A 10,396-nucleotide genomic window follows, 5' to 3' on the forward strand; every position below is an offset into this window, starting at 1 on the left:
GCTCTGCCATGCTGTGGAAGCTGAAGCCGAAAGCTAGATATTGAGACGTCAATCAAATTATAAGGCTGTTCATTGGCTGTCGGCAGAAGAAACCCGCCCCTTTATTTTGATGACGTCTAACGACTAACCAATGAGCTGCTCGGATTCTGTTTCACAGCACAGAGGGGGCGGGGCTTGTTACAAAACATTTCCAGCATGTGGCGCGAACTATCTCCTTCCTCTCCTCTTCCTCAATCATCATCATCACAGTTACCAGCCGTGCGGTGTGCAGGTTTCTGCAGGTTTCACCTTCTACTGCAGATATCTCCCAAGAAATAGTTCAGACGTGTGGTTATAAGAGCATTAATATGGCGACAACACGAACAAAACACGAAGCTGTTGTGAAGTTACAGATAACGGTGAGTTGATGGAAGGTTTTATTCTGGTTTAGTTATTTTAACATATCTGTGTTAACTAACATAGCTGCTGAATAACATTAGCTATATTTTGGAGGTAATGTTAAACTAACTTAATATAATTTAGTTAATGTTAGACACCAGGCAGCATGTTAATGTGTTGTGAGTTTCGCTGAACCTGTGGAAAAGTTGAATGAAGCACTACTTTTAAGTTAGCTGAAGTTAATATAACTTGTTAATTTAACTTGTTAGTTAATGTTACTTGTTAATAATGCATACTTTGTAGGAGATAACCCCTGTGGATCTGGAGGAACCAGCCCGAAGGTCTTCACGAAGAGCCCCGGCACCTAAACGCTTCCAGAACTCCTCTGAACCAGCTAAAACACCCAACAAGAAGAGGGTAAGAGACACTTCAGAAACGCATAGAGACAATAATATTTACACACTCACAATTTTGTTTTGTTTTTGTTAATATGACCATATTCTATTGTTAGAAAACAACAACGCACAATGACAAAAACAGCCAGAATAACAGAAAGGACATAAAGAAGGACCCGGATGTTGGAAATAGTGATGTGGAGGAGCACACATCTGTAAGTATGAACAACCCTGTACTATTTTTTTTTTCCCACAATATTTTATTGAATTTTCAAAATCTAAATACAACACAAAAACAGAAATCACGTGACAGCAAGGACAAACACGAGCAGGTCGCAGACCCCAAGGGTTGGAAAAACAGAAAAAAAACATCATGGTATGTAGATATATACATTACATGAAAAGACATTATGCAGAAGCCTCAGGGCTTGGATATATTATACAAATCAAGGAATACACAGCCAAGGCAAGGCAGTAAAAAGCCCAAAGAAGAACGTTAGACATTCATGGGGGCACTGGAAGGACGCCAGTCCACAGTGCTATGCCCCCTACGTATTAAATCTGCTGTACAGTTTGGGAGGTGGTTTAGAGAAGGTGCCCACAACTCATCCAAAACCCTCTAATTCCCCTTCAAGATTGAGCTCAAGCGCTCCATTGGCAAAACTTTAAAGAATTCACCATACCGCTGGTTAACAGTAGGAGGTCTGGGCTTAATCCATTGGCATAGAATGCATCTTTTGGCTAATAGGAGAAGCTTGTTCAGAAGTTTTTGTTGGACGCTCGTCAAAGAGAACCCTTCCCCTGAAAGATTCAGCAAAAACAGACCTGCACTATTTATCATTGTGCTTTTATTATTATTTTTTTGGTTTCAATACTTTGTTGAAAGAAGGCACATAGGATGTATAACAAACAGGTTCAACAGTCCCTCCCTCCCTCCCTCCCCACACTAGGGATGGCAAAAATGGGAGTGGAAATTATGTAAAGAATAATGGCAGAAATTACATAAGGATGAACAGTGGATGAGCACATACTCACGTACGCTCACATACACCTACATACAGAGCCTGTGCTTTTATTCACAACATGTGTGTGAATTGTTGCAGCAGACCATAAGACTGCTGAACTCTTGATCTCCTGAGCTTATCACTTGTTACTTTACCTTTATGTACTTAACATACTGTTTTACAAACTGTTACTGCAAATTTCCCCACTGTGGGACTTATAAAGGAATATCTTATCTTACACCTCTGTGTATAGATATATACATATTTACTACTTTTCTATACATTCATGGGCACCCTGACCGATCTGCGGCTACGCAGCCCCATACGCAACACACAGCAATGCACTGCGTGTTCTGACACCTTTCTATCAGAACCAAAATTACCTTTTTCAGCAATTTGAGCTACAGTAGCTCTTCTATTGGATCGGACAACACGGGCCAGCCTTCGCTCCCCACGTGCATCAATGAGCCTGAGACCAAAGATTTTCATTGCCAATTACTGCTTTGCTGGAGTTGGCAATGAAAATATGACAAATAAAGTTCAGTTCAGTTCATTTTTATTGACAGACTCGAAGTCCATTAAAAAAAACATACAACACAAACAAAAATACATACATTAAAATAGAAACTGATTACAGTTATACCAATGTTTCCATGGGGATGACTGGTATCGTATAACACTAAAACAAGGATTTGACAGTAGCATGATAATGGCGTTCTGAGAATCATTTAGTCGACATATGAATTTGCACATCAGATTTCTCAATAGAGCCTGGAAAGTGTTGACTACTGCATTACAGAACAACCGGCTTGCACTACACCACCTGGGGCTTTTAAATAATATCCGCATGCAGTCATTGTAGGCAACCTGAAGCTTATGCATGCTCACCTTTTTAAACCCACAGGGGTGCAGTACAGAGGGGAGTGCAATAGGCTCTAAAGAGACTTGTCTTGACATGGTCTGAACACATGTAGAATTTATTTTGCCAACATGTTAGCTTGAGTATATACTATACGGCACTGCCTATACATGTCATCGTCAGACATTTGATCTGTAATAAAGTGTCCCAGATATTTTGTTTTATTACAAGATCCTTGAACCATTTACAAGAATGTGTGTGTGTGTGTGTGTGTCAAATGCACACTAGTATTCTCAACTCCTGCATGGCTAGTGATTGAATGTTTCTCCAGAGTGTCAGTGTTGTATCTTTGTGTAACACAGGATGAACATGGAGGACTTTCATCATATGAACTGGAGCGTCTGGAGAACATCAGACAGAACCAAGCATTTCTATCTTCCATCAATTTATTACAGGTACAGTACGGTGGGAGTAGTCCCAGCCTCGTGGCCTTTCTCCCATACATCCAGGGACACTTGGCTTTAGGGACGGACGATATTTACTGACATTGTGAATCTCTCACAACCTAAATGTATTCTCATCCTACTTTCCAATAAATAAAACCAGTGACATCTAACTAGGGCTGCACAATTAATCACAGTTTTATCAAAATTGCAATACGGCCTATTGCAATTTTCATATCACAGGAGATGCAGTATTTGTTAAAGAAGAAATTTGTGTCAAAATACCATTTTAAAATTAAATATTGTGGTGCTGCAGAGATGTCCTGACCTACATGTCATATTCTACAGACTTAATAACACATCTTTGTTTGGTACAGATCCCTACCAAAATCAAACGATAATCATTTTAATATGATTTCAATGAAAATGAGAATAATGACGTCAAAATTACCATTCCCTCAAATATCAGTCAAAATAATCGCAATTAGATATTTTTCAAAATCATGCAGCTCTAAATCTAACAAGAAGATCAACTAAAAGAATAGTTAACTGGTCATGCTATAATTAATCCAAACAAATATACAAACACTTAACAGCACAAGAAAATAAATGTGATGTATAATAAAAACTTTCTTTCATTTCTTACATTTCATATCTTACATTTATCATTATAAGATAAATGTGGCAATTTATTGTCATATACATTTTAGGTCATAAAGCCGAGCTCTTGGTTGATTTAAGTTATGTTTTTTAAAAAGGGGACTTTGGATCAACATACAGTGTCAACAGTAGAGTGCAGGCTTTTATTTTCTCATCAAAGTGGAGTCTGTACCACCTCACACCCCATCAGCTGTCCAAATGAACTAAAATGAGAATTCCATTATAACAGGTGGGTTGGGTATTAATTGTTGTTTTTCTTTGTCAAAAGGCAAGAGAGGAGTTGAAGCAGTTGACACGTCCAAAGCCATCGCAGAGGGGTCTCATGAGGTACAGTCGGTCAACAAAGTGTTACTACTGAGCTCTTAATTTTAATGTATTAATAATTTCAGAACAAAAATATTATTTTGGGGGGGGGCATGACCTTTGGTGTGTACATCATTACTAAAATGTGTTTGGGTATGTGCAGTTTTTTTTAGTTTGATTTAAACAAGTCTAGGAAAGAGTAGTAATGCAGACATCTTTTTAATCAACCGTTTTTTAGTCGCATCTCAAAGTATAAGCTTTCAAAAGTCCGACAGGCCAGTGTGTTTTTTGATGTCACTGTAATGCTCACTGTCTTTCTGTGGTGGCAGGTCACAGGCTGCTGTAAAAGAAGCGCTGCCAGCTCGCAAATCCCTTCGTCTCCAAAATAAAGAGGCAGATGTCTTGACACTTCCTCCTGAACCTAATGGCAGGCTGATCATGCTGGAGGAGGTAGCTGCATTTAAATAACCTAATACTATGCCTCACTTCATGCCACTCCACTGCTCTCTGTCTCTCAAGCATTTCTCTTTCTTGCTACTCATTTATTATGTTTTTATTATGTGTTTTTGGGTTGTCCATCCTTCTGTCAGCACCATTCTTGTGAACGCAATATCTCAGGAACACCTTTTAGAAAATGTCTTCAAATTTGGCACAAGCGTCCACTTGGACCCAGGGATGAACGATTAGAATTTAGTGGTCAAAGGTCACTTTTCGGCCATGACTTAAGGATTCATATGCCAATTATGACAATTTCACACAAATGTCTAATGGGATAAAATCATGATGTGATGGCGTTTTGGACAGACATGGATGTAAACTACAACTTCACAGGTTGGCGGAGGCATACAACCGCAAGGCGGTAATACTAGTTTCTTTATTTCTTGCTTTTGTTACTCACTTGAGTTATTTTACTTGCTCTAAAGTGGCGACTCAAGAAGCCTCCTGGCCCTCTGCCCATGGATCCAGTCAACATGGAGGAGGGAAGCAAGCTGCCTTCACAACTTCTTGAGCTCTGCTCCGAGGTAGGACTCAACTTTCTTGGCTATTATGATGCTTTGTGTTATCATTGAATTTGTTTTTCTCCCAAAACTGTAAATAAATGCAGTGCTGTTGAATATTGTGCCCCAAGAACGTAGCGTAACATTTAAAGCTAAAATACTTTGGAGATGTCTAACATTGAGATATGTTGTCCTGCATCTTTGCAGTGGTGATAATTGTTTGTTTGCTTATGCTGCTTCTGAATCAATTGGTAAATATTACAATTGTTTTTCTTTTCATAGAATTCAACAGAAGAAAGAAAGATGGAGCTTGATCTGAAAGAGTAAGATTTTAAGTTTTGATTGATTCTTTCAGCCTGCTTCTACAGAAGTGACTACTCCACCTCTGAGAGCACATTAGTTTCCCTTTTGCCATTGCATCCATAGTCACAATTTTGCAAACAGTTGAAAATGTTCATACAGAAGGGCAAAAATCTATGCTGGTGTCTTTACACAGGTACCGCTCAGCTCTGAAGAGCATGAGGATAACTGAGGACAGAGTGGCCAAAGTGGTGAAGGACCGCATCTTCTCTGCTGCCTTCCACCCGAGCACCAGCAGCCTGTTAATGGCCACAGGAGACAAGGGGGGGAAAGTTGGACTCTGGAAGTTGGTGCGTTTTCTTGCTGCTTTGATCTGCTCTGTTATATATTAGTATGTGACCACTAGAGGACAGGATGTGGGCTCCATAACCAGCTCAAAACAACAGGTACTAGGTCAGCTGGGAAGATCCTACTGTCAACACAGTTGTAAACAACAGAGATGCCTGAAAATGCCATTGTTTTATTTGCAAATTTTTTTAAAGGAAAGGCCAGACATTGGAGATGTAGTTCTCAAAAACGGTAAAATGTGAGGCTGATATTCAGTAATGTTTTAGAACTAGTTTCTAGGACTCTATGCTAGTCCTAGGACTAGTTAAATGAACATGATCGTCTGTGATATTGACCTTTATAACGCGTGCTCCGCTCATGGAAAACTCTGCTTTATGCTATATCAAATCAAGCACTTCCTAACCTAACAGCCAGCCACCAGCTGGTGATCGAGATGTTTTGGCTTTACTTTTGGGGAGCCGTTATGCCACTGCGTGCAAACCCTCCAGCGACAGCCTGTAAGAAACTTTCCTGAATGTTGCGGCTGCAGTCCAGTGTAGAAGAGTAATATACTATATATTTGGGGTGAAGAGTCCTGTATTTTTTCACTTTTCGGTCGTGGTACGGATGTGCTTAATGTTGTGAATGAAACAAAAACACTTGTAGGGATTAGGCAACAAGTCCGCTTTGTTAGGTTTAGGAAAAAACAACATGGTTGGGCTTAACAGTACTACGTTTGTAAAAATGTGACTTGACGTTGTGAACACGGGACACAAATGAACAACTGATTAAGTTAAAGTGAAGGAATGTAGCACAACATGGAAAGGATGAAAGCTGTGCTATTTTTATTTAAATATGTAAGTGACCTCACAAAGCACGTTTTTGGCCATAACTCAAGAATTAATATGCTAATTATGACAATTTCACACAAATGTCTAACAGGAGAAAATGATGAAGTGATGACATTTTGGACAGACATGGATGTAAACTGCAACTTGACTGGTTGGCGGAGGCAAACAACCGCAAAGAGGTAATTCTAGTTTCTTTAATGCATGTGTATATTTCCTCAGGGTGGCGATTGGGGTGATGATGGTGTGCTACTCTTCGAACCTCACACTCGTCCAGTAAGCGCCATGGCGTTCTCCAAAGCTGATCCCACCCACCTGCTGAGTCTCAGCTATGACGGATCTCTCCGCTGCATGGATGTAGAGAAGGCCGTCTTTGATGATGTGAGATAACTTTTGTTCCATTAATTGTTTGTTTTTTAATTCATATTGTAAAGGTTGTAAAGTAAACTGCCTGCATGTAAACTATTTTAAGAGCTTAACATATTGGTACCCCCTCCTCCACCAGCTGACGTCAATCTGTTTGTACATTGTTCTAGGTGTATGGCATTGAAGATGGTCTGAAAACATTTGACTTCCTGTCAGATGACTGTTTGACACTAGTGGTTGGGAACTGGTTCGGAGAGGTTGCCATCGTCGATAGGCGCACCCCAGGGTAACAAATAATTGCTGATGATGATAATGACTAGCAGTTTTTAGTCTCATTTAGGGCTGTCAGTCAATTCAAATATTTAATGTCATGATTGTCCATAGTTTATCGCGATTAATCACACATTTTTTTTCTGTTCAAATTGTACCCTACAGGGGGATTTTTCAAGTATTTAATACTGTTATCAACATTGGAGTAGGCAAATATGCTGCTTTATCCAAATGTATGTGTATAATTATTATTGGAAATCAATTAACAACACAAAACAATGACAAATATTGTCCAGAAACCCAGATTTAGCATAATAAAATATTCTCAGATCATAACATGGCAAACTGCAGCCCAACAGGCAACAACAGCTGTCAGTGTGTCAGTGTGCTGACTTGACTATGACTTGCCCCAAACTGCATGTGATTATCGTAAAGTGGGCATGTCTGTAAACATATCACGTATCTTGAGGTCAGCGTTATTTTGCTTCCTTCGCAACGATCTAGTATGACATGATTGGTACCAATGGATTCTTTAGGTTTTCTGGTTTCATATGATGCCTGTCTGATCTTCACTCTAGCTTTAGACAGAGTCCACTACAACCTAAAAATCAGAAGTTTCGTTAATGCGTTAAAGAAATTAGTGGTGTTAAAACGAATTTGCGTTAACGCGTTATTATAGCGTTAACTTTGACAGTCCTAGTCTCTTTCCATGGTGTTGAAGAATAACCGTAGGGGTGAACAGCTTGAACTTCTCAATTAATGATTGAGGATGAACATTTCATGAACATGCTACACTGGTATTTAATTTCTCTGCAGAAACTCCCACGAGTCCCTCCACTCAATGGACCCCAAGACTCTGCGCTGTGTTAGTGTCCACCCTTTACAGAAGCAGTACTTTGCTGTTGCAGAAAACAAGTATGTCTGATTTAATGTAATTAATTATTTTCCACAGTACTCTCTATTGTGTCATTTTGATTGTACTAAATGAATGTTTTGATCCCGTCTGCAGGGTAGTGAATATTTACGACAGCAGATGCCTGAAGACGACCAAAAGCGAGGCAGTCTCCCACCTGCATGGTCACTGTTTAAGCATATCCAGCGCTTATTTCTCCCCTCGTACAGGCAACAGAGTTCTCGCCACCTGTATGGATAACCACATAAGGTGAAGCCGACTCAGCACTTTGAATAATTGTGTTATAATTATTGTAGTTTACTTTTCAATGCCAGCTCAATGTCCATCCTGAACTCTTTTGACAGGATATATGACACGTCTGAAATGACTACGCAGTCTCCCTTGCTGACATCCATCAAGTAAATCCACCTTTCTTTTCTTTTTTCACCAACTTTGTGCTTTCTTGTTCTTTCGTCTCTTTTCTGTGCTTGTTTGAGACTCGTGTAACCTGAATGTACTCACAACCTGCGTTATCAATCTTTATCTTCAGGCACGACATGTTCACAGGCCGCTGGCTGACCAAACTCTCAGCAGTGTGGGACCCCAAACAGGAAGATTGCTTTGCGGTGGGGAGCATGTCGAGGCCTCGGAGGGTTGAGGTGTTCCACGAAGGCGGCCGGCCCCAGCACACCTTCACGGATGACGAGAACCTCAACACAGTGCTGTCCGTCACTGCTTTCCATCCCACAAGGAATGTCTTACTGGGCGGCAATGCGTCAGGGCGCCTGCATGTCTTTTCCGACTGAGATGAAGACCAAAATGTGTGACCAAGAGTTCTGGTTGCCTTCAGCTGGGTAGGAAGAACAAGTAAGGAAATAGTTTTATCACAGTGGAGGTGTACAACTCGTTCAGTGTAGATATCTCAGTGCTGGAAACAAGTCGTGACCGTCCTCTCTTGTTTGTTGTCCCCTCTGGAGCTCCATATAGCTTTAATACAATATTATCATAACTCTCCCACTAATTACAATACAGTTACTATATTCACTCCTTTCACCCTCGTGTCTTCTGTATGTGGATAGTGCGGTATTGGCTTTGCAGATGAGGGCACGGCACTCTTCTACAGATTTTTGTAACACCGCTCAAACTCTGTCGAGGTGCATGGGGTCTGTGAGTGAGCAGCGGTGTCCTGCCACATAATCTGGACTTTTGAAGCCACTCCTGTTTAGATTTGGCTTGATGTTTGGGTTCTCTTGAGAACGGCATCAGGTTTTGCCCTGGGATTTATCTGCATTTATGTTACCCTCTCCGAGCTGTCAGGCCTTGCTGCAGAGAAGCATCTCCGCAGCGTGGCGCTGCCCAGCCGGCCTTCATGGTGCTTGGCTTATGCTAAGCGCAGCATTTAGTATGATGGCCAAAAAGCTCAGTTTTGTAAACTGGCAGGCCTTTAGCAGATTTACAGTTGTGTCATATTATTTCCGCCTTAGGGGATATTCAGAGACTTTGCCCTGATTGAAATATTTCAATAACTTTGTCTCAGATTTGTCATTCTTGTTGTCTTGGTTGTTTTAGCCAGGATATTTACTAACCTTTTGTTGGACCTTTTGAGATAGAGGTGCATTTAAAGTCACTATGTAGTTACACACAAGTGATCTGTCATTCAACGTATCGACCTCTAAACATGCTATTTGTTAAAAGTCTTTTTATACTTACATTTTATTTAGGTCAGTGTTTGGATACCTGTCCACTTTGAGATTAAATTGTATTTTTGTCTGTTAATCAGTCAGAAAAATCCACAATACATCCAGTGTGATTCAAAATATAAAGTGAACATGCGCAACGCTTTGAAAACATTGTACATGCACCGTATGTATCAAGTGACTCTCTCTGACTTTGTTGACTCTGCTGTTTACTTTTCTGTTCTCATGTTTGAAATTTGTTTACTCCAAATGTCTTAACAGAATGTAATCAATTTCTAAAATAAGTTCCTCTTTGTTGTTTCTGGCACAGTGAATTTGAAACGGCAAAACCGTTAAAATCAATTGTGTTTGTTCCATGTTTTTGTTGTTTTGTTTGTGGCTGCTGAAGCAAATATAATAAATAAAGAGTCGTTTTATACCAAACATTTCAAGTGTGGATGCTATTAATTTCAGCAGTGGTAGTATTGATATCACCTCAGGATGGCAGCATTGTGACAGAAGAATAGTGTGTGCCAGCATTGACTGCAGTCTGTTGTTTCAAGCAGGGACATGCTCAAAGACTTGGAACAAGAAGGTGCTGATTTGGGTCGACGACTGATTTCCTCTGTGGATTCAAGATGGAACTTGTAGCTGCACCAGCTGCCAGATGTCAAGAA

At 40.2% G+C, this 10,396-nt stretch overlaps 1 protein-coding gene across 2 annotated transcripts; it reads left to right on the top strand.

The window, feature by feature from the left end:
- Positions 1-193: 193 nt before the first annotated feature.
- wdr76 (WD repeat domain 76) lies at positions 194-10,134 on the top strand. 2 transcript variants are annotated; one of them, XR_012590413.1, is made up of 16 exons: positions 194-398; positions 682-795; positions 890-988; positions 2,999-3,091; positions 4,008-4,066; positions 4,372-4,492; positions 4,966-5,064; positions 5,323-5,363; positions 5,537-5,690; positions 6,738-6,896; positions 7,052-7,167; positions 7,968-8,066; positions 8,161-8,313; positions 8,409-8,462; positions 8,594-8,910; positions 10,051-10,134. XR_012590413.1 is itself a non-coding variant. In XM_074611633.1 (15 exons), exons 1-15 carry the CDS (start codon positions 348-350, stop codon positions 8,847-8,849), a joined length of 1,668 nt encoding a protein of 555 aa, XP_074467734.1. In that variant the 5' UTR covers positions 194-347; the 3' UTR covers positions 8,850-10,134. The 2 variants fall into 2 exon arrangements, 1 of the variants encoding a protein (XP_074467734.1); XM_074611633.1 differs by having other exon boundaries at positions 8,594-10,134.
- The last annotated feature ends 262 nt before the right edge of the window (positions 10,135-10,396 follow it).

The sequence above is a fragment of the Sebastes fasciatus genome, chromosome 2 (assembly GCF_043250625.1).
Source record: "Sebastes fasciatus isolate fSebFas1 chromosome 2, fSebFas1.pri, whole genome shotgun sequence".
Classification (NCBI taxonomy): Eukaryota; Metazoa; Chordata; class Actinopteri; order Perciformes; family Sebastidae; genus Sebastes; species Sebastes fasciatus.

Bases quoted from the DNA above. Each gene is read 5' to 3' on its own strand.
- wdr76 (XM_074611633.1), top strand. From the start codon at position 348: ATGGCGACAACACGAACAAAACACGAAGCTGTTGTGAAGTTACAGATA. The intron at 989-2,998 runs GTAAGTATGAAC...TGTGTAACACAG, and splicing joins ATGTGGAGGAGCACACATCT to GATGAACATGGAGGACTTTC. The intron at 8,314-8,408 runs GTGAAGCCGACT...CTCTTTTGACAG, and splicing joins TGTATGGATAACCACATAAG to GATATATGACACGTCTGAAA.